The sequence below is a fragment of the Cetorhinus maximus genome, chromosome 18 (assembly GCF_964194155.1).
Source record: "Cetorhinus maximus chromosome 18, sCetMax3.hap1.1, whole genome shotgun sequence".
Taxonomy (NCBI): domain Eukaryota; kingdom Metazoa; phylum Chordata; class Chondrichthyes; order Lamniformes; family Cetorhinidae; genus Cetorhinus; species Cetorhinus maximus.
Window position 1 is genome coordinate 29,863,540 of NC_135896.1, and position 24,958 is coordinate 29,888,497.

A 24,958-nucleotide genomic window follows, 5' to 3' on the forward strand; every position below is an offset into this window, starting at 1 on the left:
CCTACCCTTCATCATCACTAGACCAAAATGCAGGAACTCCCTATCTAATAGGACTGTGGGAGCACCTTCACCACATGGATTGCAGTTGTTCAACATGGCAGTTGTTCAACATGGCAGTTGACCACCACCTCAGAGCAACTTGGAGTAGACAATAAATGCCACTCTTGCCAGCCGCCCACATCTTGGAATTAATTTTTCAAAGTTATTCAGTCTTATTTTTATAATATTGTCTTAAGCATGCTAGGTATTAGTTCCAATATTTTTCACCTTTTTCTGCTATGTTATTGTACACATCTCGATTCTTTTTACATTAAGTAGTGTTGATAATCTGAAGTAGAAAAGGAAACTTTTGGTGGACTGAACATCAATGATTTGGATGCTGATTTTTCAACTCTGATCACGTGGGTGCAAATTCAACCTCTATGCTGGGCTATGAATTCTCATATGTCCACTGGTTCCATGATTGTTAGGACAAAATTAGCTTTGGCAACCTATCCAATATCTTAATTCACATAGGTCTGCACAAAATTCACCTAATTCAATGCTCATTGGTGCTCAGGCCTCAGACTTGTATAGTAAAGGGTGAAATAGCATATTAGAACAATAGGGGTACCCTAAGGTTGGAGCTGCAGCATGGACAAAGTAGAAGGAGCTTTTCTTTACATATGAATGCTATACTTGACCTGAAAGTTTAAATGTTGACACTGAAAGCCCAAAATGGTATGATCACCAAAAATAAACATTTGTAAGTTTTTCTTTAAATAAAAGTTTGCTTAAAAACCTCTCTACCATATACTTGACCAGTTTTTGTTGTCTTCTCCAACAGTATAATTATCCAACACCATGGAGCTATGGGCAGTATTACCCACCGCCCCCTACCTAATTTGCTGGAATTGCTTGAGAGACTGAAGTGTTTCCTTTTCGTTATAAAAGTGGAAGATATTGCAGTTTAATGGACATGCTATCCAAGACTGTGGAATTTTTTTTTCAAGAGAAAGTTGTTTACTGCAAAATATTTGAGGTCGGACATGATTTGCGTTCAAAAACATTTTGTGAATTCTCATACCTTTTTTGAATGTGATTTTTAAAGAAACTTCTCTTCATACATAATTTGTTAATAGGAAAATAAATTTTAAAACACTGCAGAGCACCACTGATGGTATATTTTCTTAACTGGCAATTTCATGCAATTGTAGAATTTTGAAAAATATGCTGAGAACTATGTAATCAAGTTTTTTTTAAAAACTAGTACATTTGTAATTGAGAGATTAACTTCAAAGAAATATATTCTTTTTCTTATTCAATTAAAATAACTACATATATGGGAGTTCTGACTTTAGATACCTCAGTCAGTGATGCCTCCTGCTTTGTGAAGTAGTACTGATGGATCTAGTAATTCTTAAACACATTTAAGCAAAGGGATCTTGATCCACTCCTGCCTACCTTAAACTGAAATTGTGTTGCTACATGTTGCTAGTCTGTTCAACATTAAAATTAGAAGTTGCCTATTGTAAATGCACTTGCTGTAATTTTAGCAATTTTATTAAACAAAGGATTGCCTCCAGTCATATTTGTTAGGAAGCAGCAAGTATAAAATAGGTACTGTATACGTTTAAAGACTATCGTATTTTTTGAGCATTTATTTTTTCCAAACTGAAACCGAACATAAAATTCCACGCATTCAAAAAAAAAACATTTCTTCCTTTTAAGCAATTAAGAGCAGCAGGAGGATACCAGTTCAATACTTGATGTTTTTTAATTAAACAGAGGTTCATTAGCTAAAAACGGTTGCCAGGAACACACACTTGAAGGGAGAGATGATCAGACTGGTATTCTGGAACAATGTGATTCAAATAAACAATTGTATTTTCTTATTTCAAACCTCTTCTAATATAAATGAGAATTTTACAAAGCTTAGTTCTTTGTTTTAAGAGATTTACTGTGTTCCACTTCACCATCTATTAGATTTCCATCACCAATGCGACCATACAGTTATAAAGGGAGAAACTATGATGTCAAAAGATGGACTTTTCAGAGTAACGCTGGCCATCTGAAAGTAGGTCAAATTAGCACTCCAGAAAAGTTGGTACATCCAAGCTGTGCTCCTGTTCTGATTCATATCAAATCAGAGTACATGCACCCTTTCACAATCACTCATTTATCAGGTGAAACTATCAGCTCTAATATTTGAAATATTCTTCCACGCAGGACAGTTTCACCATCAGCCATATTCTAACGGTTAATATTTCAGCTACAGATGACCAATCCAACCTTATTAGAAAAAAAAAAGAATTTTGTCCCTATACCTTTACGAACTATGGGGAGAAGTGACTACAGCTGGGGTTAGGTGTGCATAAAAAAACAGAATTTTGTCCCTCTACCTTTACGAACTATGGGGAGTCGTGACTACAGCTGGGGGTAGGTGTGCATGGGGGAAGAGGTAGAGAGTGTGTAGCTGTATTGGGGAATAGGGTGAGGGTGCAGGGTAAGCAGCTACTATAGCAGGGGTGAGGCTGTCTGGGGAGAGCCTGTGAGGGAGTGACTGTCTAGGGTCAGGGGGGTGGAAATATACTGGAAACTTTACTGTCCCACTTTTACTAACCTTTACAAAAGGACCTTATTTAACTGCTCGATCTGTAATTTGTAGGCAAGTAAACATAAACCACATTTCTACTCTGATAATTTCCAGTCCTGCTGGAATTTGTACCCATAATATTTATCAAGACAAAATGATGGCTCCCTTGATACCAGGCAAGAAATGCAAAATTGATACTGAAGGTCGAGTTTTCAAAGGCTCCTGGACTAATGATTTTTTTTGCCATTAAACACAATGGGCATATTGTTACTGATATGTCAAGAGAAAATAGCTGCTTTCAAGGGATACATTATCAACTGATGTTCTTTGAATCGAACTAGCAAATTTGACAGCCTCACAGGTCATGTGAGAATTGACCTAGTGAACTGTGAAACAAATCAATATAAGGCAAAAACCTTTCTTCAAAGCTGCAAACCAGAGTTCTGAGGCAGCAGCCAAGTTCAGTTTTTTGATAGCTGTAACAGTAGCCAAGAGGGGGAAGCCGTTGTCTGATGGGGAATTTGTGAAAGACTCCTTGGGCATATTCACATCTGCGGTATGTCCTGATAAAAAGCTGATGGTTTCACATTAGACTATTGCTAGATGAGTTGATGATCTAGCATTCAAAATTCTCTGATCAAAAGACTCAATGCCTCAGTTTTACAGTTTAGGGCTTGATGACAGCATGGATGTAAGTGATACTGTTCGACTGGCAATCTTTGTACAAGCAGTCACCAAATTTTTTGAAGTCATTAAGGAACTACATGACCTTTATCCAATGAAAGGCACAACAGGACAAGACATTTTCATTGAAGTAAAACGTGTTTTGATGAAATTAAATCTTCCAGAGGTCAAACTTTGTAGTCTAATTAAACTGCTGGAACTCCTGTAATGATAGGCAGGCACAATGGTTCGTTAGTCTGATGCTGAAATCAGTGCCTCAGACCATTGTGTCATTCACCAAGATTGCACTGTGTGCAAAGAGCCTGGAGGTGAAATATGATGGAAAAGATTGCTTCCACAGCCAATTTTCTTAAAGTCCAAAAGGCTTGATCAGACAGCTCCAAGCCTTTCTTGCAGAGGTAGGATCAGACCATATTGATGTCATTTTCTTCAGCCTTGTTCACTGGCTCAGCAAGGCAGCCACACTAGCCAGATTCTGGCCAGTGCTTGAAGAAATAAAACCTTCACGACAAACAGGAAAAGATATAAACTTCATGGACGATAAGTGGTTGAATGACTAGACATTCCTAGTTGACATCAAGTATTTGCAGATGGATCAATTTGTCAACAAACTGTATGAGCATGTCCAAGCATTCATTCAAAAGTTAGAATTGCTTCAGAAACAGTTGACTATGAAGAAGGTCCATTTCATAACACTATTAACAAAGCATGCACAGACACTAAACCATGAAAATTATTCTGCACTGATTGGCAGCTTGAGAAACAAATTCAAGATAAAGATTTGCAGATTTCAGAGAATTGAAGCTGTTTGCAGATCCATTTGGAACTGCTGCCCATGACATGTTCCAACTGGAACTAACTCAGATCCAAAATTACAGTGACAGGATGAATGCTTTTGCAGAGCATAGCTGCCTGACATTTTATAGTCAATACGTTCCCTCAAATCTATCAAAATATGCCCTTTGATTCATTGCACTGTTTGGCAGCACATATTGCTGCAAACAGCATGTTTTCAAGAACGAAAAACATAAATATAAAATCAAGATCACTCCTGACAGTTGGACATCTATCTGGAATACTTTGTATCGCTACATTGTGCAGGCAGACATTGGCTACTGTACTTGTGCAAACAAAATGCCAGATATCTCATTAAATCAGTGCTTAGTACAGTGATGAGAAAGTAAGGTAATAAATTAGTCTTCTCATTTGAAACTTGTTCATAAAAATGCACATTTTTGTTCTTTTGATTAATTAGCAAGATAAATTTCTATTCATCTTCTGTTGCCTTTTCTTTCCAAAGCTTGCTCATTGGCCTGAGTGAAAAAAAAATTGAAATGTGACCCCTTGCGTGAAAAGGTTGAACACCCCCTGAACTAAATTGACACGATATGTAGTAAAATATGCATAGCATGAACAAATTTTGAGCGAGTGAAAAATTAGTCTGTGCCATTGACTACAGTCTTTAAGACATTAAATTTCAATGCTTAGATTGCACTTCAACAGATAGTTGTAAAATTGATTCAACTGAGGAAAAAGGAAACTTGTTAACTTTTTAGTTCTATAAGAACTCACTGTGAAGCCTTAAAAGAAGCCAGTACCCATCGTGAGAGGACGTGAATGTATAGTTGTTTTGCTTGTATATAAGATTAGGTGCATCATAGAATAGAATGATACAACAATCAGAGGCCAGTTAGTCTTACTTCCCTGCTCTTCTTCAGCCTGTAAACTTTTTTTCAAGGTTTTTTAAATCCAAAATTCTTTTTGAAGTTTACAAATGAATCTGCTTCCAATACCCTTTCAGGCAGCGCATTCCAGATCATCATAACTCAGTCTTTTCTTTTAAAGTTTCCTGTTGTCCCAGGTTCTTTTGTCAATCACCTTAAATTTGTGCCCTTGGCTATTGATCTTTTTGCCAGTGAAAACAGAGAAATCAAATGGCCAAGTTACCTTCTCTGTTCTAACAAGAACAATCCTAGATTCTCCAACCTCTCTTTGTAACTGAAGTCACCCATCTATGCTGCTCTATTAAATACCTTGTGCACCCTCTCTTATGTTGTGCTATCTTTCCTAAAGTGTTTTGTCCAGAATTGAACAGCTGAGACCTAACTGGTTTTTTAAAGGTTTAGCATAACTTGCTTGCTTTTGTATTTTATGCCTCTGTTGATAAGCCAAAGATTTAATCTAAATTTTAACAGTCTTCTCAACTTCTCCTGTTAACTTCAAGAACTTGTATACATACACCTGCAGGTTTTGCTGTTCCTGAACCCCCTTTAAAATTGCACTATTTACTTTATATTGTCTCATCTCATCTTATTAAAATGTATCATTTCACAGTTCTCTGCATTAAATTTCACCAGTCATGCATCTGCCCATTTCACCAGACTATGTCCTGAAGCCTGTTGCTATCCTCTTCATTGTTTACTACATTTCAGAGCTTGTGTCATCTGCTCATTTTGAAATTATGTCATGTACCCCCAAGTCCAGGTTATATATATAAATCAACAGGTACAGTGGTCCAAATACAGCTATTGGGGAACCCTATAAACTTCAAACTGCAAAGAAAAAGCTGTTCACCACTACTATCTGCTTTCCGTCACTTAACCAATTTGGTATACTCATTGTCGCTTTGATTCCACTAACAAGTCAATTACACATAGCATCTGGTCCCTAAATTTTTGCATTATCCCTTAACATAAATGAGGAACCAAGTTCTGCAACCAATTCAGGAAAAGTTCTGAGAAATTGATCTCCCTAGGTAACTCTAACTCAATTACAAGCAATCTCCCGTCTATAACTACACACATACTTAAAATTCACAAACTTGTTCAAATTCCCTTTTAAAGAAGAGCAACGCACCCATATCTATCAAATGTTTGTGATGTGTTACTGAGGATGAGTGCTCCCCACAAGAAGAAATACTTCATGGCATCTAATCAAATTTTGTATTCTCCTATTTCTACCATTTCTTCCATCTTAAATAACCTATTCAACCTAAAGGTTTTGAATCTCTCTCTAACTAAAAACAGCTATTTGCCCTCCAAGCTTAGTTTCATTAAATAGGCTAAACTCATGTAAGCGATCCTCATAACTGAGAGGTCTTTGATATCAATATAGTTGCCTTTCTCTGCATATAATTCTCAACATTCAACATGTGGGAGTCAAATCTGGACTTGGTTGTTAATGATGCCCATAGACACTGATAATTTTTAATAAGAGATTTCAATTCTCAGGAACAAAGGAAGTGCACAACAAGATTTCAAGTTCTAAGATTTATACTATAATGAACAAAAATCAATATCGACTAAACATTATTTAGTAGGCAACTAATACTTCAACTACAGAAAAGATATCCCCTATACCTTCCTAACGTGACCAAAAACCGCACACTGCATCTATTCATTACATTACACTCAGCAAAATTGTGGTCTTTACAGGAACTAGAACAAAGTTACTCCCAGATTGAAATGGGTTTGCTTCTCTCCATTTAGCTGTGTTGCAATGTCCAATTTCTGGCAAGACATTTCCCTCCATCTCCTGAGAATCCCCAAACCAGCAGCAAGGCTCACTCCAGTGATTCCTTCTCTCGGCCTTACCAGGGACAATCATTCAGTGTCCTTAAATTTCCACTGATTCCATCCCTTTGACCAGAGAATGTGCTCCTACCCTCATTCTGTCTGGTAATTAACAGAGAACAGCCTTTTCTGCTGCTGCTCACGGCAATCATTTCCCTGAGTGTCAAGAAAACATGGAATTGTAATATTTTTCTTCTGGTAATAACCCTGGCATATTTTCTTATGTACAGGAAGTCAGGCTGTTGGAGTTGGAGTAATTGGATTAAGAGCCAGAGTGACTGCAAGGGTCTAAGTCCAACAGTAAGAAGTGGTTTTGATATATTAATGAATCAAGAGGAACTTCAATCAGAGTTTTACATAAATCAATAACAAGAATAGTTTTGAATTGAGTTGTTTTAGTTCAAAAGGGTATATGCAGGTTGTAAAAAGGCGTAAGGAAATAAGGTAAAGATAGGGTAAACAAAAACAGAATTACCTGGAAAAACTCAACAGGTCTGGCAGCATCGGTGGAGAAGAAATCAGTTAACGTTTCGAGCCTTCACGGCCCTTCGGCAGAACTGAAGCATAGTTTTCTCCTAACTATGCTTCAGTTCTGCCGAAGGGCCGTGAAGGCTCGAAACGTTAACTGATTTCTTCTCCACCGATGCTGCCAGACCTGCTGAGTTTTTCCAGGTAATTCTGTTTTTGTTTTGGATTTCCAGCATCCGCAGTAGCTTTTAGCTTTTTGTTTTTATAAAGATAGGGTAAGTTTGTTTTTACAAGTCTAAGAGCTAAAGTAAAGAACAATTTAATCAATTGTGGAAAGAAAGCATTTCTGAAGAAGCTGGTTGAGATAATAGATCAAAGGGAAGGAATGCATTTAAGGAAATACTGAAGCCTGTGTGAGGGAGTAGCTGCTTAGATCCCCCAGAAGGCAGCAGGGCAACTGGTCAGAACTCCCAGAAGACAGTGTGAGCAAGGCCAGACTGAAAGAACCAGTTTCTGTCAGCTGCAGAGGACAGTTCAAGGAAAAAGCACTCCATGGTAAAAATTATGGACTTCTATAGATTCTAAAATCTATAAGGATAGTAGCTGAATAGAAAATGGGAAGGTTAGCTCTGAGGGTAGTTAAGATTTGTGGAACTGTATTTAAGTGTAATTGTGTTTTACTTGTTTTTCTTTATTCTTTGAATAAATGCTTACTTTACTATACAATCATCACAAGTAGTTTGGGACATCATTTCCTAATTTCAGAACTGCCCCTTACACTATGCAAGTTGCAAAAACCGTTTTGGCAGCTGTTTCAAGTTTCTCTCTGGGAATTGAGCAGCTTGGCATTTACCATATGTTGTGTCATAACAAAATTGAGGGCTCTTTGCTGGATATTAAAAGAGTAATTCCTTGATTGGCTTGGAATTGATTAAGTTAAAGGCAGCGAGGGTGAGAAGTATACTGAACCAGGAGTGGTATTGTGAGATTTTGAAGTGGGAAACTGCAAAATGGCCTTAGCAGTTACTAAGGCTTGTCTGGGAGCAGAAGATACAACCTTGGAGGGTTTACAAAAGGTAAATAAAGCTAAGTTACTGGAACTGGTGGATAAGTTGCAGTTGAGGTTAACCATAGGATCAAAGAAAGCGGACATAATTGAAGTAATAGCACAGCTATTTGAAATTGGAAGGGATACCTGAACTAGTGAGATTTAAGTTACAAATGAAGAAGCTTGAACTTGAACAAGCAAAGGAACTGAAGAACTTTGAATTGGAAGAAGAAGAAAAAGAAAAAGGGAAGGACAGAGAATTGGAATTGAAAAGGCTAGAGGCAGAGGAAAAGGAAAGAGAAATGGCATTCCAAAGGGAACTGGCAGAAAGGCAGGAGAGAGAAAAGGCAAGAGAATGAGAAGAAAAAAACAGGAAAGGGAATTAGAAAGGTGAGGTTAGAAAAGGAAGAAAAATAAAAAGAGAGAGACAGAGAATTCCAGCTTAAAAAGCTGGCAGTTAAAAAAGAACACCAGAAAGTGAGGAAGGACTTATTTCCAGATCAGAACCCAGTGGGGAGATGTTTAAATTTGAACAAGCTCTTTCAAAGTTTGAAGCAAAAGATGTCAAGGCATTATTTATCTCATTTGAGAAGATGGCTAAACAGATTAAATGGCCAAAAGAAATTTGGACATTGCTTTTACAATCTAGGTTGGTAGGTAGAGCTAATGAGGTATATGCATCACTGTAAGGAGAAATATCTGGGAAATATGATGCATTGAAGAAGGGTATTTTGAGTGCCTAGAGGTTGGTTCTAGAGGCATACAGACAGAAATTTTAAAATGTGAGAAAACAGCCTGGACAGACTTATTTTGCGTTTGAAAAAGTCAAACAAAGTAGGTGGATCAGGGCAATAAAAATAGAGAGAACCTATTAAGCCCTTAGAGAAGTAATTATTTCGGAAGAATTAAAAGGTTCATTTCCTTCAGTAGTAAGAATCCATGTGGAGGAACAAAGAGTTAAAACTGCTGGGCAGGCAGCAGAGATAGCAGATGATTATAAGCTGGTCCATAAATCCAAACGTTTTCTCGACACCCTTTTAAATCTGAGAAAGATAGAAAATGGGAAGGTGAGAGGAAGGTCAAGGAACAGCTGGAAAATTAAGACACATTTTAAATTAACTTTGTGCAACAGAGTACCTAAACAACCTCCGTTAATGCCCTGTGTCAATACATTTTCATACTGTGAACTTTCTGGAGGTAAATCCCCATCACCTACCACAGCCAACAATTAAGCTGACCCGGTATCTCTACGAATATTAATTTGCTTGCCTGCTATATGGGACAAAAATGGGAATACTTCACACTTGAACACACAATTTTTATAATCTTCAAAACTCTGGTCTATTCCAACAGTAAATACATTTGAAGCAACTGGTTTGTCGCTAGCTCCCCCTACTGGTTCAGCATTTTCTAAATCCATGCTGCAGTTTTGGCTGTTAGTTTCCGACACGCTGCCTTCACGCGTACTCTCATTACAAAAATAACATGTTGTATCATACTTTTCCTCCATACCATCTGTTTATTACTGAAAAGTATCTGTCTTTCCATTTCTGCTATCTCCCTCGCTGTAACCAGTATTCTGTCCATTATCATATCTCTTGTCTCTAAAACTTATGTGGATTTACAACCAATGGTCTGCTGCTACTCAGATGCTTGTGAGACAATTTGTAATTATCAGCCATTGCAGCAGCTTTCCTTATCTTAGAAACTTTATGGTTTTGAGTTGGAACCTTATTCCCGAACAGACACTATTTTATTTTTTTTCCCTATTAGCGTTACCTTTCAAAATCTTGTTCAGTCTTCATAGATCTATACCGCCTATCAAATATCATTTCCTTTTCTCTAGTAAATTCCACAAAATTCTGATTATGTTTCTTAAATTTCTAAACTTTTGTCTGTGAGCTTCTAGAACTAACTCATAGGCATTGAGAACAGCAGTTTTCACTATAATAATCAATAGACTGTATATCTGAAAGAAATGAGTATACTTCTAATGCTTTTCCCGCGAACATGCTTTACAATAAAACCGCCCAACTTCCTCTCGGCAATTGAAGCTTTGTGGCAATTTTCTCAGCAACACAAAGTACATTTCAATTCTTACTCACTGAATTTAGGCACTAGGTAAATATTCCTGGCCAAATCAAAACCAAGAGTTAAATCTGCATTGTCATCATCAAGTTTTCCTGCTACCACCGTTTGCATAATCTCAGTTTTTCTTTGCCTGGATCAAATTCCCTTGCTTCTTTTTGTCTCAGAATTCAAGGTTTTTACTTTCTAATTTTTCTTTTCCTCTTTCTCCTTAACTCAAGCCTTTAAATTAACCTTTGTTAACTGTTGCGAGGCATTCACAGGTCATCCCTTATCTTTGTTAACTGTTGCACAAGTCATCCCTTTCCAGAAATGCTTGAATATTAAACATAGCCACGTTAAATGAATACAGCAAAAGTAACTGAAATCTTGTTTGTTTAAACTTGTTTCCAGCCTCTGGATTAATATGTCAGACGAGCCCCCAGTTAGTTATGTTCCAGGTAGAGTCAAATAACTATTAAAAAGAGATTTGAATTCCCAGGGACAAACTTAAAGGAATTGCAAAACGAGATTTCAAGTTTTAAGACTTATACTATGTCAAAAAACTAAAATCTACATTGACTAAACACTACTTACTAGACAGCTAATCCTATGAACTACAGAAAAGATATCCCCCTTAACTTCATAACATGACTGAAAACCCCACACCATTTATACATTACACTGCACTCTCTGCAAATTGTAGTCTTTAAAAGAAACAGCCCAAACTTAACAGACTCATTTCTCCCTGTTTTGCTGAGTCATAACATCCAGTGTCCATGGAAAGTCATTTCCCTCCATCTTCTGAGAATCCCCAAGCCAACTTCCAGCAGCAAGGCTGGCTCTAGTGATTCCTCCTCCTGGCCTTGCCAGTGCCCTTAAATTTCCATGGGTTCTGATTTTTCAATCAGAAAACATGCTCCACTGCATGGTGGCTAACAGAAAACAGCCTTTTTCCCTGCTGCTCGCAGCAATAGTTTCCCTGCATCTTCACCTAGAAGCATCTCCCTTTTTGTCTAGGGTCTCTGAATCAATAACTCAGTCTGTAATAGCAAGAACAGCAGCCTCGCCCGTGTTCAGGTGTTAAATCTGGCACTTGAGCTTCAATAGGACATGTCCTGGGATCCCGGTCCCCAAAGCAACAAAGTCACATCGGCTTATCACCTGGCAGAACTAGTGGGAGGTCACATGCTCCATTAAAAGAAAGTTTAAAACATAACCATCTTGTAATAGTTTTATGAGTGTGAGGTATTATCAGCATAGACTAAATCAAAAATTTTCAACCATTTTGCTTCTGAAGCCCCACCTCCTCCCATGTTTAAAAAAATAGTTGAAAGAGAGGGCATGTGGAATCTTCATAACAGTGATTATGATGGGATGTATCATGTAAAAGCCAGCAGCCAATTTGCGTACAGCATGATTCCACAATAGTGAATGGTGCACCTGGGAACTAATGACACAGATAGGACTAAGGGAGGTTCTGCTGAGGTAGTATGAGCAGCTAGGCACTAAATTGGTTTCAATTCATGGGGCACCAGTACTGGAGAAAGAGGGAACTGTACTTCTCCTGAATGCTGCTGGTGGGTCATATAACTAGGGCTGTAGAGAAGGCTTTAACTATCAACTCTGACTTTGTAAGATAAACATTGGTTAATTAAACCTAGATTTGCTTGATTTGCCTTTAATCTAGGGTTGTTTATCAATTTCTTAACCGGGCTTTTCCATTAACACTTTAATTCCTAAAACTAAAAGTTATATTCTAAAGCATGTGAATATCTTGTTCATAATTCATTACATTCCCTAAAGGCCATCAGTAAACCAGTTGAGTTTTTTTTACAATTTTGAGAGCTTGATGGCCATTTTTGTTTTTTTCTGATTCCAGCTTTTCATATTTTTTAAGTGAATTTAACTTCTCTCAACTGCTTCAGTAAGACAACTAATAGAATACTGGGTATGACCAAAGTTTTAATTACCACGAGTTCTGAAGTCACAGTGGACTTACAAATATACGAAATAGGAGCAAAAGAAAGCCATTTGGCCCCTCGAGCCTGCTCCGCCATTCAATAAGATCATGGCTGATCTGTCTGTGTTTCAAGTTCTATGTTCCCATCTGCCCCAATAACTTTTGATTCCCTTGCCTAACAAGAGCCTAAAAACTTGAAACGTTAACTCTGTTTCTCTCTCCACAGATGCTGCCATACCTCCTGAGATTTTCCAGCACTTTGTTTTTATTTCAGATCTCCAGCATTTGCAGTATTTTGCTTTTACTTTAATTCATGCCTCACTGCTCTGCTACTTTGCAAATGGCACTGCTGAGGCCACTGGATTTGCTTTCATTTTTAAAAAATAAGTGAAATGTGAGATGCGATCCTAAAACAATTAAAATGCGAAATCTAATGTAATAAGGAGCTTCACTTATTTAGTTGTCTTGAAGCAGTAGCCTTATGCTTAGTCCATTAAAACATAAAGGCAAGGATGGTCTGGCCACGCTGCCGCGGAACACTCCAAGTAGTTGGACCGTGCTGTACCACCTGTCCCTCGTGGAAAAATTTATGCAGAGAAACACCTTTGACCACAAGTCCATCAGACAGTGGTTTGCACGTAACGTCTTAGAGGCCCTGCGGGAAAAGGAGAGGATGGATCCTGTCAGATGGTTCCCCAAGCAGACTGTCAAAGTAATTTGGCAGAATGCCTCATCGCCAGAACTTTCCAACAAGCACCAAGATGTAGCTTGGCTGGTGGTGAGAAAGGCCCTTCCCGTCAGATCCTTCCAACACGCCAGGACTCTCACCCCTTCTGCACGTTTCCCTCGAGGTGGCTGTGGTGGGGAAGAGGCTGTTGTTCACCTCCTTGTGGAATGTGCCTTTGCAAAGAAGGTCTGGAGAGAGATGTAGTGGTTTTTGTTGAGGTTCATCCCGAGCAGTGCTGTGACACAGGACTCTGTGCTTTACGGGCTGTTCCAAGGGACACACACCGAGACAAACATCAACTGCAGCTGGAGGATCATCAACTCGGTGAAAGATGTTCTTTGGTCTGCCCGAAACTTGTTGGTCTTCCAGTGCAAAGAGTTGTCCCCGACCGAGTGTTGCAGACTGGCACATTCCAGGGTCCAGGACTACTTGCTGAGGGACGCAGTAAAGCTTGGGGCAGCCGCTGCAAAGGCCCAATGGGGAAAGGTCGCTGTCAAAGATCTTTCTGCCATTCTGCACCGAGGGGCTGGGAAAGGTAAAGACCCTTCGGGCTGTACAGTTCACAATGAATATATGCATTGAATACTAATTGTATTATAATTATATTGAAGCACCTGAGTGCAACATGATGTATGTTGATAATCCCAGTACCACTGCACTATTTGACTGTCTGTAATGACCATATTCAAATGATTGTAATATTCATTGATTGTATTGAAGCACCTCGTGATCCATGTGTAAAAGTTGAATCTGATTGCACTTTTTGTGTTGGCGATTTAGAAATGTTTTGTAATGTTCGTTCAGATATTTTATGAATAAAGTATATTTTTCAAAAAAAAATCTTCATTCACTTGGTAGCACTCTTGCCACGAAGTCACAAAGGTCATGGGTTCAATTCCCACACTAGGACTTAAGTACGAAAATCAAAAGCTGATACACCATGCTGCATGCAAACATACTGGAGGTGCTATCATTTGGATTAAATTTTAAATTGAGGTCCTGTCCGCTTTCTTAGTTGGATGTAAAAGATCCCATAACACTATTTTGAGGAAGAGCAGGGGAGTTATCCCCAGTGTCCTGGTCAATATTTATTCCTCAATTAACAACGGAAAATCAGATTATCTGGTCATTATCACATTGCTGTTTTGGGAATTTGCTATGTGCAAATTTGCTACTCTGTTTTCTACATTACAACAGTAACTACATTTCTAAAGTACTTCATTGGCTGTAAAATACTTTGGGACATCCTGTGGTCATGAAAGGCATAAATGGAAATCTTTTCCATTTTTTGTTAAATTGGACTGAGCAAAGTTGTCCCACAAAGTGGTCACCCAGCCCAAGCATGACCCTGATCTTGCCATTTCAATTCACCATCTTGACTTTTCTGCCTTTAGCCTGCTACAACGTTCCAGCGAAGCCCAACACAAACTGAAAGAACAGCATCTCATCTTCCGATTAGGCACTTTACAGCCTTCTGGACTTAACATTGAGTTCAACAGCTTCAGATCATGAACTCTGTCCTTCATTTTGATATTTTTCCCAAACCCTTCCACCACACAGAGCCAGACTGTAACTTGTTCTTTTGTTTTGCTTTCAGAGAGCGCTGGACCCTTGTTCTGCGACGAACACATTTTGCTGTCTGACCGTTGTGCACCTGACTCAATCCTTAACCACTCCTTTTGTCTTGCGTCCATGGCATCTTTGTCAAAACTCTCCTGAGCTCCCACCTATTCCCGATGTTGTTTTGCTCCAATAAAGATAGAAAATGCTGGAAAAGCTCAGCAGGTCTGGCAGCATCTGTGGGGGAGAGAAACAGAGTCAACATTTCCAGTCTGTATGATTCTTCAGAGCTGAAGAGAGATGGAAATGTGGTGGGTTTCATAGTCACAACAAAAACAAAAAACGCTGGAAAGACTCAGCAGCTCTGACAACATCTGTGGAGAGAAAGACAAAGAGTTAATGTTTCGAGCCCGTATGACTCTTCTTCAGGGCATCCCGCAGTACTAAGCTTTTATATTACTGTGGGTTTTATGGTGTTGTGGTGGGGGTGGAGCAACCAGGATAAAAGCAAAACACCGCGGAGATCTGAAGAAGTCCCATGCGCCTGGTTTGGGAAGAACCTACTACATCCATCCTCACAACTCGACGACACAAGGGCGGGGAGAGGGTGCCCGTCCCCTTCACATGCACCGCACAGACACCTCCCTCCAATCTCGCGAGAACTCAGGCGGGGAAACGGACGATCGCGTGTGCGCAGTCCCGTTAATGCGCCCGGCAGCATGTACGCACGCGCAGTGCCAGCACATGCGCGGTTGTGGTTGTTCGCAGTTATAATTCTGCTCGCGCAGCGTCTCTCCCTTTTCGCCCCTGTTGAGAGTTGACGGGCGGGTTGTAGTCGTTTGCACCTGAACCAGGGCCGCCTTTTCCAGGTGGGTTTCTGGGGAGCCGTGCGTTGCTTTCTGAAGAAGCGCCTGCTGCCTCACCACCTTGCAAATATCCTCGATAGTGGATTTGTCCTCGCCGTGACTCCGCTGCCGATTGTGGAGTCGCGGCCCGTCGGGCTGTGCGTGTGCGAGGATGAAAATGGCGCCGGGCCTGTGGCCTTTGGGCTTCCCCCCGCGCCACACACACTCAGGCCTCGGGCATGGGCCGGAATGCGGGGAGCGGCGTCGGCTTCATGCGGTCAGGGCCCGGACTCCTGTGCGGTTTGCGGGCCTGTTTTTTCGGAGTGCGGTGCCGGCTCTTGTGTTAGGGAATCTGCAACCACGCGGCGGCCTCCTCCATTGCGCGACGTGTCGCGTTTTCCTGCGGCTCTCCAGTAATCGCGAATATTGCAGTTTTTTAAAAGAATGTTTTATTAGCCTGAATCTGGTTGGTGTACATTGGCTGTCTATTCGCGGTTATCTTAATGCAGACTGGCAAAAGTCCGTGACTGGGTTAGAGGAAGAGCGGTTTTCTAGCTGCCTTAAATTTACCCGTTGAAGTGGTGATAGTCGCTTTCATCATGTTTATGGCACGGAAAGAGGCCACTTGGCCCTTCGTGTCTGCCGTTGTGCTGTTACTTTTTCTCCTTTGCTTGTTCAAACATGCGAAAGAGGGCGGGGATTGACAATTTGCATTAATATAGTGCCTTTAACTTTGGGGTTTGACAAAGGAGCGCCCATCCTTAGTTGCCATGAGAAAATGGATCCCCCCACCCTGATGCCTCTGAAGTCATGTATAGTAGGCCTGACAAATTAAAAGTTGGCATTTATTTTCCTTTATTGAACTTGTTGGATTTTTATGACCATTGAATGTGAAATTCACTTTATTAGTAGTAATTTGTTCAGAGGGACTAATAAATAGATGTTTATGTCTGAGCCATATATTTGCTGAAATCTTTTATTGGGATTGTTTGCCATGGAGAAGGTGAGGCTGAGAGGAGTTTTGATTGAAGTGTTCAAAATCACGAAGGGTCTAGACAGAGTAGATAGGAAGAAACTCTTCCCACTCGCAAAAGGGTCAAGAACAAGAGAGCACAGACGTAAACTAATTGGCAAAAGTGACGGGGAAAAAGATGTTTTGCAATGGGTGGTTAAGGTCTGGAATTATACTGCCAGTGTGTGGTAGCGGTAGGTTCAATTTTTAGACTGTTTTCTGAAGAGGAAGAATGTACAGGGTTATGGGAGGGGCGGGATGGCACTAGGTGAATTGCTCATTTGGAGACCCGATGCCAACATATTGGGCCATAACAATTCTAACGGCGACCCATATTTATTTGACTGGAAATTAGGAATCTAAGAATTAAGAACTGATTTTTGACATTGGAGCTCAAAAAAGGTGAATTAAGAAACTTCAAATCTGTTTTACACATATTGGAGTGATTTTTTTTTCCACCCTCTAGAACCATCATGCAGCTGTTTCTACATGCTCAAAACACCCACACCCTTGATGTGACTGGGGAAGAGACTGTTGGGGAAATTAAGGTAGGCTATCTACTAAACGGTGAACAACTTTTGAAGTTTAAATTTTTAACTTAATATAGTTTATGTGTATATTTTACCAATTACCTGTCACTTGAGTATTTTCCAGATTTTAGATGTTTTGGTTTTAAAGAAAATTCTTTTTTGAATTAGGTGTTTAGAAAACATTAATCTCCAGTTGTGATCTTTATAGTTGATGTGCTCTTTTATAAGGACTAATTTTCTATCATGCCATTATCTCTAATGACGGAATACAGTTTAGCAGTGTAAATTTGCAATTGTACCTTATGAAGTTACAGTGCACCCTGACTACATCATGCCATTCCCTTTGCCCTTGGAGAACTGCAACACAAGCCAAGAAAGTGTAATTGATTGAGCTTTGTGATTTTCTGAGGGTTGAAAAACTCGTGAGGAGGTGTGTGTATTGTGATTGTTTCACAAAAGGGAACAGTTTCTTCCAATCTACTCTGTACAGACCACTCGTGATTTTGAATACCACTATTAAACCAAAAGGACTGAAAGGGTGAAGAAAGTAAAATCCCAATTCATTTGCAGTTAAATTGATCGGATTTGGAATGCATGTTTTAGATTGCGGCATACTAATCTTCAGATGATAAGTCTGAAGTGTATCCAGTTTGATGGTTTTACATGTTTGGGCACTTATGTTTCCAGATACACTGTTTATAAGTTGGGTATTGATTTGCTTTTGTGATGGGTAAGAACACAACCTGAAGACAATGATAGGAAGTAGCTGCATTACAGGTTCCCTAACATATCTGACAGCGTTTAAAACAGATGCTAATTGATGTTTACTAACTTTAAATTAGAAGTGCTGGAATTGCATAGTGCAATCTGTTGGCATGCAGTCCTGTCACATCTGTGTCTTTGGTTTAAATCTAGATTTAACTGTTGTGGAAATCTTGCACACTGTGGGAGTCCTACCTGAAATGAGTTTGGGGCAGCCCCAAATCTTTGTAGTGGGTGCCAGCCAGTTGAACCTGAATGGGTGGTGGCTTTAAAGGGAAAGATTCTCACTCCTACAATGTTAGGAGAGGTTCATTCTTTCGATGTTGAAGAACTAGAACCTGTATGTGGTGTCACAAATATTGTACTTTATAGTGCTAACTCCATTTCACTTAATGAGACAATTCACACCCAAAAATAGGCATTCGAAGGTTTGTCAGACCTATTTTCGATCCTCTCAGGACCATTGCTTTATCCAGCAACTGGTGGCTTCAAGAGTAAACTGCAGGACAAATTTTGTCTTGTTTAGGTTCCAAAGAACAAATTGTCTAAGGGGTTGGGAAAGTTTAAAATAAAACATGTAAAGTCAAAATGAATTCATTTTTGTGGAATCTAATTGCTGCTTGTGTTTATTTAATGTAGCCCGTTTAGTATAGTAAAATATCCCGCAGTGCTTCATTGACGTGTAGTCAGAGGGGGGAAAATCAGATACATTGGCTGCAGATCATAATACATTGAAGAATTGATCTGGTGTACTCTGTAATGGTGACACCACAGTAACCCTGACAAACTGATCGTTGATTAGCGGCGACTGAGTATTCAGGCGCAATTAATGTGGAGTGATTTGCCAAGTGCCATGTCAGTGTGTTCTTTGGCGGTTTTTATTTTTTTAATTGCCATTGTCAGTGCTGTAGCTCTTTCGTTTATAATTGTGGTAAGTTAAGTGGTTTGTGATTAGCCAGCAGATCATACCCAGACCTGTAGTAATTGGATCAAATCTGGGGTATTTAGATTAAACATGTTTTAAGGATAAATATACTTGTATTTGTAGATTGTAGTTTTCATCTAAATGTCCCACCATTGCTGAATTAATTTGGCTCCTCTTGAGTATTGTAAGCTGTAGCTGGTAAGAAAATAGAGAAGTTAAACTATACTGGGATGTTATGATGGGCATTATAGTATTTTCTGGTTTTTGTTCTATATTTTATATTGATTAAGGTGGACAATTGTGTGTGTGATCAAAATTTTTAATCAACCATTCTTGGTGTCTCATTTGATTGCAAATTTATATTTAACAGGAAAAATTGGGACACGCTATTTTTAGTTTGCTTTGGGCTTTTAGCCAAAAAATACACTTGCTGTCACTTCTGCATCAGTTGAATATTAAATTGAATATTTTGTAAATTGATTCTTAGATGATTGTTTTGCTAGCCTCAAGAATTGATTTCATACTAATGAAACTTTGTTTTTTAATCTAGGCCCGTGCTGAATCCCTGGAAGGAGTCTCTGCTATTGACCAAGTGATCCTTTTGGCTGGCACTCCCTTGGATGATGATGCCATCATAGGCCAATGTGGTATCAGTGAGCACTGCACTCTAGAAGTAGTTGCTCGATTATTGGGTGGTATGTATTTTACTGACTTGTATTTCTCTCCTTACTTTACTATATAATCATGTAGTGTTGAATGTTTACAGTATTGTAATAGAATTATTTCATTTGGCCTAACTGGTCTATGCTGTTGGCTATGTAGTGATCAAGAACCTCCCTCCACTCTGCTTCATCTAACTTTATTAGCATAGCCATCTATTCCTTTCTCCTTCTTGTAATTATCTAGTGTTCCCTTTAAATGCATAAAGATTAGTCTGCATCAAAATGTCCCAAGGTGCTTCATAGAGGTCACTGTTCCAGTTTATGAATACATAGAAGAATGATCTGGCACACACCGTACTATTGCCAGCAAAGTGATCCCTGTACTCATTGTTGTTTCCCCTCTACCTTAAGTGACTGAAGATATCATAACTTCAATTGCCTTTCCTAATTTTTTATTGCAGCTCCTTCCTGCAGGGCATCTGAATTAAGTGTTAGATTACATACTCTCCCACAGTTGCTTTTGGTTCTGAATTTTCATTGCAAGTTGCAACATCTTAAACCAACTGAGACTTGTTGCTTTCTACCCTCCACATCTTTACTGAAGAGAAGATATTCACTTGGTCACTCACTGCCCATTTGGTGATTTGAGTTATCCAGCAAGTGCAGAGCTCTTCAGAAGTGGCATGGTGGCCACATTGCAAACATCCCTCTAACGGTTATACCTGTCAATGTAGGCATATGGATAAGTGCCCAGGCATCTACCTCCAGATATTTATAGCAGCCTTGCAAGCCTGTTTCTTTATTGGCATTGTGATGGGCTTCTGTTTTCACTAGATTATAAGTTGACATGAGGACTATTGAAAGGAAATCACTTGATGATATCATGGTCTTAAGTATATTAAAAGTGCTGTTCCCTTTCTCTCCTTGTTAGGCAAGGTCCATGGATCCCTTGCTCGAGCCGGAAAAGTAAAAGGTCAGACTCCAAAGGTAAGCTGAAAGCAACCCCACAACAAAAGCATCCCTAGGAGATTTTGCTGTAGCCTTTATGGCATTATGTGTTTATCTAAATTGTGTACATAAAATCAGTTTGATAGTAATCACCAGCCCTGCCAGTCACTGAATCAGATGGAGATCTGAATTGTCCACCTATTTAACCATGAGCAATTTCCTAATAGAATATATCTTTACATTGACTGGCATTTGTCTATTCTGATGTGAAACTGTTTGGTTAGTGTTCCGTTCATTTTTAGTCAGTTTTACACCACAGTAGTAAATTTTTTTGTGGAGGAAGGCTTTTTCATTAAGTAGAACAGAGATGTCTAGCTTTGCAGCTGGGAGCTATAACCCTGTCAAAACCAGCAGGTGGGCTGTGTGTGATTACACAACAGTCGAGACCTTTACATGCAAATGAGACCCTAATGCTTTTGAGGACAGTGGCCTCTCCTGTATTCTTCTTTATCTGGTTACAAAAACTGGTCATGTTTTATACTAGTATTTTGAATTTTCATAAATTAATGCAGCAAATAACTATTCTTTGCATAGGTTGCAAAGCAAGAGAAGAGGAAAAAGAAGACTGGCCGTGCAAAGAGACGCATGCAGTACAATCGCCGTTTTGTAAATGTTGTGCCATACTTTGGCAAGAGGAAGGGACCAAATTCCAATTCCTAAATATGCTTTTGAGCTTTTCTGTCGTCAGAAACTCACTATTTGATTCAATACTGAATTGAGGTCTATGCTTCACTCTCTTAAAGGCGTGGCTCACTGTACTGGAACTTTCAGAAATCAAGTAATTGGCTTAGTCATTTAAAATCTTTAATATGACTAATAAAAATACTTAACATTTGTGTTGTCAAAATATGTCTTCATGTCAGCTGGTGTACACACTTCTTTGACTCACTCATAGTATTCTGCTCCGAAGTATGGATTTTAAGTGCTAGCTGAGCTATCTACTGAATTCTATACTGGTAAGTTGTCTTATGACTTTTTTGCTCATATATACCAAAATGACAGTCGAAAAGACTTGAAACATTCATTGCTTTAGGTTTCATAGATCCCTTAAATAATGGAGTGCGATTATTTTAGAACCATAGTCCTTATTAAAGTCATTTTTGAAAATCATAATAGATTTGAAGTAGAAGTTGGTGAAATGCAGCCTTGATTTAGACCTACTGTAGGAATAACGGTATATTTAACCTAAGAACAATCCAGTAAATATCTAGAAGTAAACAAGAACATTTACATATGCTGCATAGGCTATGAAAAAGTATTCAATGATGTTTGTCATAGTCTACACAACAAAGTTTCAGATTAGACACAATATTCTAGATCGAATAAAATAAAAGTTTATTATAGGTTGAGTATAAACACCTGAAAGACAAAAACAATGGTAGATAGAAGGAATACATATAATAAACTAGTGAAGATTGAAGTGGATGGTGTCACACTGGAATAAGTAGATAACATTTGTCCTAAATAGACAAACAGAAAATTGCAGGTATAGTACCAAGATGAAGGACAGAGATAGCCAGAAATAATTTTATGAAGGTGAAGGATGTTACCAACAAGAAAACTTGAGCTTTTAGCAACAGAAACACTCAAGATGCTACATCCTATGCCATTAAACCTGGACAATAAGTAAAAGTCTGTGGAAGAAAATAGAGGCCTTTGAAATGTGAATATGAAGACATGCTCATAATTCATATGCAGACCATAAGAAAAATGAGGTGTGAAGAAGTGACATCCAGAAATGTCAGCATTTTGGCCATTATTGGAGGTGAAAAGCTACAGTAATCTCTGAAGGCAAAGCGGAGGGCAGCAAAAAGGCTTAACCTTGCGTAATTGGATTACAGAGGAGTTGCAGATGAGCTACCCCAGTTTGAGGTTCAATGTTAAAAATAATCCCGCAGCAAATTTAAGGTGAAACTGAACTAGGATTTATTAACACATTCAAAACCCGAGAGACGGGTTGTGAAACACGTTCACACTCACAAGCATACAAGGTAGAATGACAGAGAAACAAAGGGAAATAAGTTTAAAAAAATAAGAAATTACTTAATGCCAATATCTTTGATTTTTTTTTAATTCACCTGAGTAGCATCCAGTAAGTTATTGTCCAATGAAGGTTCTTTTGGAATTTCTGGTCTTGGTCCTAGAAACTCAGGTACAGGTTGAAGATGCAGCAAAGTATTCTGGGAATTAATTCACTCTGTAGGCAAAATACAGGATTCTTTCTGGAGATCTGACTCTGAGGGATGGAGGTCAGAGACAGGCTCCTAGCTTGGAGTCTGGTTTTTCTCTTCTCTGGCTAAAACCACAACTGAAGACAAAATCTAAAAGTTGTACAATTAAGGCAATTAAAAACAGCTCAAGTCTCATTTATGTAACAGGGTGGTTTCAGGCTGAGCCATTCAGCCAGTGATGTACTTTAAGGGCCTTCGTTAAAACCCATTGTATTTTGAGCAGCTAACTGGAACCATTAGCACAACACTGGAGATGAGCCACAATGACTGCCTTTATCCAGAGCTGGCTGGTGCAGACATCTTGTCTACTAGTCCTTTGTGTTGGCTTGAATATTCGTACAATGCAATGGGTCACATTCCAGGAGGTGGTTGAGTTAGCCTTTGTATATTTTTTTTAAAAACTTCAAACAAGAGACCATGGAAGAGATACACATTTTAAAGATTTTTTCTTCGTGCCTTCTCAGCATTTTAAAAAATGCTCAAGAAGAGAAAAAGGTAAGGAGGTAAATGTTCATTCTCATTCACTCCTTGAAAAAAAGTTGCTCTGGTCCAGCAAGTGCTGGGTTTCCATTCTGACCTGGTTGAGGTAGTTGGGGCTCAGTTGGTAGGGCTTTTGATTTATTGGTGGGGTTCTCTGACATCAATGTCATGGATGGCTAGTGAGGTACCCTCCAGTAGGTCCTTGTGAATTCTTTATTTTCCTGAGCAGAGTGGCCACATTCACTGCTCTTGGGTCAGGACTGCTGATTGGGCATTTGGGATTCTGGAGTCAGGCAGCCAGGGGTTCAACTGGGAAAGTCTCCTGTCTCCCTTCACTTGATGCATCCAGGCTACCCTTGCATGTGTCCACCCCCTGGGCCGACACTCACTGGCTGATTAGGCCCAGGGTTCAATTTGGTTCTATCTGCACTTGAATGCCCCTTGTGGTAGTCCCAAGGGTGGTGGAGTTTCAATGTTATTGTCTTTACCTGACCTGTTACCTGGGGGAGGGGTTGATTCCCAACCTGTCCCATTTTGTTTGGGATACCACTGCCCTCAGGTGACTGTCTAGCTCTTGCTGCACTGCTCTGCAACTCATCATCTAGGTGAGGTGTCTCCTTCAGGACCTGCATGTCTATTTGTGACCTTCATTATTCTAAGGTTGGAAACACTGTGGGCTACCCAGAGTGCAGGCTTTTTAAATCATTCTGCCTGGCTTGGGATCTCTTTGCAATGTTCCATCCTGTAACTTTGGGGATATCCTCACTCAGTTGGGCTAGCTTTGGCTTTTCTACTGAGGGAGGCAGTTTCCTTACCAGCTCTGGGGGTGCTTGGGAACCTCGCGGGTCTGCCTCCAAATTCAGACCTCCACCAAGAAGGGTGCAGGCTCCTTATTTAAATCTGGGCAAGTTTCCTCACCAACTGAGTATTAGGGAACTTTCCTGCCATCCCTATTATAAAATTGAAAAGAATATTTCAGACAGCCACGCCTGCTTATAGAACCATAGAAAAGTTAAAGTGCACAAGAGGCCATTCAGCCTATGTCTGTGCTGGCCAGAAGTAGATGAAAAACTAGCTGCTCATTTTAATCCCGCTTCCCAGCACCTGGTCTGTAGCCTTGCAGGTTACAGTGCTTCAGATGCAGACCCAAGTACCTTTTTAAATAATTTGTGTTTCAGCCTCACCCACCGATTTAGGCAGTGAATTCCAGATGCCCACCACCCTCTGCATGGAAGTTTTTCTTCATGTCCACTCTTAATTCTTCTACCATTCACCTTAAATCTGTGCCCCCTGGTAATTGATCCCTCAGGGGGAAACAAGTCTTTACTGTCTACCCAACCTAGGCCCCTTGTAATTTTGTACACCTCAATTAAGTCACCCCTCAGGCTCCTCTGTTCTAAGGAAAACAACCCTAGCCTAGCCAATCTTTCCTCATAGCTGCAATTCTTAAGCCATGGCAACATTCTTGTAAATCTCTGCTCTCTCCAGAGCAATTATGTCCTTCCTGTAATGTGAACAGAACTGTACCCAAAATGCCAGCTGTGGCCTAACCAGCATTTTATACAGTTCCATCATTACATCCTGCTTTTGTAATCAATACCTTGTCCAATAAAGGAAAGCATTCCAATACTTTCTTTACCACCTTATCCACCTGTCCTGTCACCTTCAAGGACCTGTGGACATGCACTCCAAGGTGTCTCACTTCCTCAATCTCCAATATCATCTCGTTTACTGAGTATTCCTTTGCTTTGTTTGCCCTCCCCAAATGCATTACCTCACTTTTCCAGATTGAATTCCATTTGCCACTTTTCTGCCCACTCAACCAAACCATTGATAAAA

The 24,958-nt window shown here is 39.6% G+C and overlaps 2 protein-coding genes across 7 annotated transcripts in view; both read left to right on the top strand.

Moving 5' to 3' along the window:
* The window catches only part of prpf39 (PRP39 pre-mRNA processing factor 39 homolog (yeast)), a 55,289-nt gene extending 53,372 nt beyond the window's left edge, over nt 1–1,917 (top strand). For 4 of the 6 annotated variants that reach the window (XR_013579449.1, XR_013579448.1, XR_013579447.1 and 1 more), the window contains one exon: nt 827–1,617. Coding sequence is in view for 2 of the 6 variants with exons in the window: in XM_078562323.1 (XP_078418449.1) it covers nt 827–883 (57 nt within the window). In the remaining 4 variants the exon portion in view is untranslated. Of the gene's footprint in view, nt 1–826 lie in introns of all 6 variants that reach the window. The other 2 variants (XR_013579450.1, XM_078562322.1) reach the window with 2 other exon arrangements.
* Nucleotides 1,918–15,404: 13,487 nt separating this feature from the next.
* LOC144693030 (ubiquitin-like FUBI-ribosomal protein eS30 fusion protein) lies at nt 15,405–21,242 on the top strand. Its single transcript, XM_078562318.1, has 5 exons — nt 15,405–15,533; nt 16,988–17,069; nt 19,289–19,433; nt 20,332–20,387; nt 20,943–21,242. The coding sequence occupies exons 2-5, from the start codon at nt 16,995–16,997 to the stop codon at nt 21,066–21,068; spliced, it is 402 nt and encodes a 133-aa protein (XP_078418444.1). The 5' UTR covers nt 15,405–15,533; nt 16,988–16,994; the 3' UTR covers nt 21,069–21,242.
* Nucleotides 21,243–24,958: the final 3,716 nt, after the last annotated feature.

Bases quoted from the DNA above. Each gene is read 5' to 3' on its own strand.
- LOC144693030 (XM_078562318.1), top strand. From the start codon at position 16,995: ATGCAGCTGTTTCTACATGCTCAAAACACCCACACCCTTGATGTGACT. The intron at 19,434-20,331 runs GTATGTATTTTA...TCTCCTTGTTAG, and splicing joins AGTTGCTCGATTATTGGGTG to GCAAGGTCCATGGATCCCTT. The intron at 20,388-20,942 runs GTAAGCTGAAAG...TTCTTTGCATAG, and splicing joins TAAAAGGTCAGACTCCAAAG to GTTGCAAAGCAAGAGAAGAG.